A 4,994-nucleotide genomic window follows, 5' to 3' on the forward strand; every position below is an offset into this window, starting at 1 on the left:
GCCGAAAGTGAATGCCACCTGCAGCTAGACGTCCCAGGAATCAAGGTAAATGATTGCAACGAACAATGTTTACAAGACTGGCACAATGGAAAAAGAAAAAGATGGAAGTGTTTAGTTTTATTTCGTTTCTAGAGAGCAATTCATTCATATAGAATACATTAGAAAGCATCTGAAAATCAACAAAACCTGTAGAGAACTCGTTTGAGAGGGTTTTTTTTTATGCACAGGTATAAAATTCTTTTAAATCATAAACATGAATCGTAGTAAAGAAAAAAATAATAATAATAATAATGGATGACTGCAGCAAAACATCCTATTTTCCTCAGGAGCTATCACATTCCGGTTTGTTACAAAACAAGAGGTTTAAAAAAAAAAAAAAAAAAAAGGTAGCTGGTTCTACTCTGCCACCTAGAAGTCACAGAGCACGTTTCACCTGGGTAGTACCTGCCCTTAAAACCGCGGCTCACCTCGCTGTGGACCAGGAGGCGGAGGACCGATTGGGAAAGGCGGGGGGGGGAGGGGGGGACGAAAACATCTAAACTTCCACCACCCACCTTCCTTTCTGCCCGGCGCCTAAGGATGATGCCAGGCTAAATCTGGACACCCCTTTCTCTGTCTAATTAGCCCAGGTCTACCTTGCTACCTTTCCTCTCCGCCCCTCGGCCGCCGAGATTGGCTGGAGGGGGAAGTAGGTGAGTAGGTTAAGCTCCGCCCTCCCTCTGTGGCCGCACTTTATAAAGAAGCCGCGGGGAAGGTGGAGGAGCAGAGAGCGCTCCGTGACAAGCGGAGGCTGCTGTGGGGCTGGCGCGCGCACACACACACGCGCCTCTCTTGACAAGCTCATTACCTCCAGAAGGACCAAAACACCTCGGGAAACGGAGCGAGAGAGATTTATTGTTAATGTATTTCTCTCTCTATAAATGTATGTGGGACACACGTTTTGTTGCGTTGCAAAAGAACAACAACAAACTCGTAATCCGTGTAACGGACGGGAGTTCACATCAGGCTCCACCTGCAACGCTTGATCAAAACTTTAGCCTGGACTGAAAAGGGCAAAGAAAAAAAAAAAGCCAGAAGGCCGCCGGCAACTGAACTCGGGAGAGACTTTCCCCCAAACTTTCTTGCTCGCGTTACTTGCTGTCTTCCGGGCCATCTCTCTTTTAACGCAAGCAGAGAAGAGCGCAGCGTGGCCGGGGCTGCCCAGCGAGAGCTCTGCAAGAAGGCCGGCGCCTCCCATGCCCCTCCGCCGCTGACACGGAGCCGGCCGCAGCGCAGGGCGGGATGAGCCCGGAGCTGCCTTCCCCGCTCTCCGCCTCCGGCACCGAGGACGACGAGGAGCTGGGCTCGGACGGGGGCTGCGCCGCCAACAGCCCCACCCTCTCGCCGCCTCCGCCGCCGCCCCCCGCAGCAGCCTGCCGGGAGAAGGAGGAGCAGGACGAGGAGAGGAGCGGCAAGGGCAGCAAGCCGTACACCCGCCGCCCCAAGCCGCCCTACTCCTACATCGCGCTCATCGCCATGGCCATCCGCGACTCGGGCAGCGGCCGCCTCACCCTGGCCGAGATCAACGAGTACCTGATGGGCCGCTTCCCCTTCTTCCGCGGCGCCTACACGGGCTGGCGCAACTCGGTGCGGCACAACCTGTCGCTCAACGACTGCTTCGTCAAGGTGCTGCGCGACCCGGCCCGGCCCTGGGGCAAGGACAACTACTGGATGCTGAACCCCAGCAGCGAGTACACCTTCGCCGACGGCGTCTTCCGGCGCCGCAGGAAGCGACTCTGCCAGCAGCAGCAGCAGGGGCAGCAGCACCACCGGCGCGTGCAGGAGGAGGAGGAGGGGCGCGCGCCGGCCCGGGACCCGCAGCAGCAGCACGCGCCGCCCCCTCGCTGCCCCAGCTCCAGCCCCCCGCCCGCGCGGCCGCCGCCGCCGCAGCAGCAGTGCCGGGAGGAAGCGGGGAAAGAGAGCGGCGGCCCCGGCAAGTTCCGCAGCTCCTTCGCCATCGAGAGCATCCTGAGCCGGCCCTGCCCCCGCCGGCCCCCCGCCCAGCCCGGGGTGCTGTGGCCCTCGGGGCCCCTGCTGCCGCCTCCTGCCTACCCGCTGCTGCCTTACCCGCAGGGAGGCGCGGCGGCTGCCGCCGCCGCCGCCGGACTCTTTCCCCTGGGGGGCGGGGGCGGCGCCGTGCTGCCCCTCTACGGTTACTGCGCACCCGAGCCCCCGCCTCTGCTGCTGGATGCCCGGCGGGGGCAGGGGTGCCAGGCTCTGGCCCCGCTGCTGCTGCCCGCCGCCTCGCCCGAGCAGCTGCTGCTGTGCGGCGGCGCTTACCGGTCCTACCGCCAGCAACTGGAGACTCTGATGGCTTAGAGAGAGGCCCCCTCCGCAGCCCGGCCCGGAGGCTGCTCCCGAATTGACGAGGCCAGTTTGCGCCGGGGCTGTAAATCGTGCTTTTTTTATGTTCGTTTATTGTCGTCTGCCATGTTCTCTTATGTTTGTTTTTAAGTAGCAGATTCAATGTGCAGTCTTATTTTTTTGTTTGTTTCAGGGTCGAGTTTTAACTAAATTATAAAAAAAAAAAAGAACCTGATGAAGTCGCCTTTTTTTCTGTTGGAAAATGAATGTCAGGTTGAAAGGTTCCTAGGTCATTTCTGCAAGCAAACGAATGCATTACTGTGCCAAATGAAAACAAACTGTAGAGCAACTACTGTCATTTCGGGGGGAGGGGTGTTTTTTTAATTATTTATATACACTGTAATAATGTTTAAGATTGCAGGTTTGACGGTTGAGCTGTTGCTTTTCCAAATGTAGTAGTCTTGACAACACTGGAATTGAGCTAGCGACCTGTGATTGCAATTTTTAGAAAAACAAAACACTGTAAGTTGTAGAACTGGAGCACTGCCGCTGGAAAGCAGGTGATTTTTTTTTTGTATATGTATGTATATTTTATTAAACTCGAGCATAAGGCTTATTTTCGAATAAAAGTGGACAGCAAAAAAAAAAATCACATTGTAACGTGGTCACTCAGCAATCCTTTCGCTACAGGTGATGGTTGAATGGATTCAGTTACCTTGTTTTTTCCAAAATAGTGGTAATTGGAATTGCCTGAAAAATCCGAGGAAGCTGAGGTCCGTTTAGCTAAGGGGCCACATTACACCTAATTCCCCAAATGCAATTTCTGGCATGGGAGGGGTCGTACCTGGGTTCAGCAGCACCTCTGCGTCCCTCGTGAGACCTGCCTAAGGAAATAGCTATGGTTTCCCTATAGGATGAGCAAAGGAGTGCCTGTGAAAAGGTGAGCTGTTCTATCAAGCTGTTATGTAATGCTGATGGACCCATTTCCTGACTTTTTTCTTGCAAAAAGTAGTCTAGGACCAAGGAAACCTCAAACCTGTTCATCCTACCACTGGCAGGAGGTAAACACCTGTAACTAACCCACAGTCTCTCAATGTTTTAAGAAAACAAGTGCAAGTTGTCTAGCGGTATAAATATATTAGAGCGGGTAGACTTTTTGTTTTACTTTAGAAAGCCTAGGTATTCATGGGAACGAAAATATTTTAATGTTCAAAATAAGGATTGTTTTTGTAACAAGAAAACAGATGAACAATTTTAAACTAAACTAAGGACTTTCAGTTTTTATTTGATATTCCCAGGAAAATAAGTGTTAGAACAAAACAATCAGTGGAAAAATGACCTTGTTACAACAAACAGAACATTCCCAAGAAAACTAAAATAAAAACTGAAAATAAAGGTCATGACTTCAAACTTAATTTAAATAGGGGTGGTCAGAGTCACCTCTCTCTGTATTTCCTGTGTGAAACTAGTTAAAAAGTAAACAAAAGAAATTAGGTATAGGTATTTTAGTTTAGTTTTTTTTTAATTTTAAACTGTAACCAGTGTTTAAAGATCCAAGTATTGCCTATCCTTAATAGCATTTGACAGCTTCCCCCCCCCCCCCCCTTATCATAAAGACATCAGCCGTAAAAACTCACATCCATAATCACTGGATAATTTTTATGTCTGTCAATAAAAAGGCATAATTGCATGCAAAGAATTTTCCTTTAGAGAAGTGACTGGGCTTGTGTTACCTTGCATAAGGCAGAGATTTTGGTAAGATCCAGAAACCTTACATCTTTTTAAATATTCCTTAGCATTGTTTTAATCTATATATTTTGACATGTCTTCTAGTTTTAGTTTTGGCTGGATAACCCAAGATACAGATCTATAATTCCAGAGAAAAGGCTGTGGGTCTAGAAGGAGGTGTAAAATTGCAGGGATTTGTATAGATGGGTGGGGTTTGGGTTTTTTTTTGGGGGGGGGGGGGATTGTTCTTCATTTCTTGTATTTAAAACAAAAATGTAAAAAGAGAAAACATAAAAAAAAGTCAGGCCACCTTGAAGAAAAAAGGCCCTCCTGGAGCTGCCTTCTGATTCTCCCTCCTTCCCTTACTTCTTTCCCCAGGACAGGAGCTATTCCCGGTTGCTCTTGCCGTGCCAGAGCGATGCTTGTATAGGATGCCCGCAGTCCATGGCTGGAGACCAGTCTTAATTCCTTTCATATAGAAAGGCACCAGTAGGTCCTGACATTCTGGCAGCAGCTTGTATGGAGGAAATTATCAATGCCACTGGTCTTGCTCTGCTGCTGCCATTTGTAAGTGTGGCTCTGGAGGGGTAGGAGCAATAAAGGATCACTACTGTCCGATGAAGAAAAACAAAAGTATGGTAGGAGAGGGGATGCTTGGAAAGTTTGAGGAATTTATTTCCCCCTTGTTTGCAAAGTTTTAAAACAAGAGTGAATGATATTGTGTTTGTTTGGGTTTTTTTTTGGGGGGGGAGGGTTTCCCATTTCATTAAAAAAAAAAATGTTAACATTTCCCATTTCATTTCAAATGAATGAATATGCCTAGTAAATTACACTGGTTGTGCCACTTTAGCATGACGGGTGGAGTTTCAGGGATCTTGATCCTTCTCACTGAAAGAATGTTAGCAATACATGAAGCAATGAAA

At 49.2% G+C, this 4,994-nt stretch overlaps 1 protein-coding gene across 1 annotated transcript; it reads left to right on the plus strand.

The window, feature by feature from the left end:
* Positions 1 to 742: 742 nt before the first annotated feature.
* Positions 743 to 2,913, plus strand: FOXQ1 (forkhead box Q1). Its single transcript, XM_029590529.1, has one exon. The coding sequence runs from the start codon at positions 1,282 to 1,284 to the stop codon at positions 2,356 to 2,358; it is 1,077 nt and encodes a 358-aa protein (XP_029446389.1). The 5' UTR covers positions 743 to 1,281; the 3' UTR covers positions 2,359 to 2,913.
* The last annotated feature ends 2,081 nt before the right edge of the window (positions 2,914 to 4,994 follow it).

This window comes from Rhinatrema bivittatum, chromosome 2 (assembly GCF_901001135.1).
Source record: "Rhinatrema bivittatum chromosome 2, aRhiBiv1.1, whole genome shotgun sequence".
Taxonomy (NCBI): Eukaryota; Metazoa; Chordata; class Amphibia; order Gymnophiona; family Rhinatrematidae; genus Rhinatrema; species Rhinatrema bivittatum.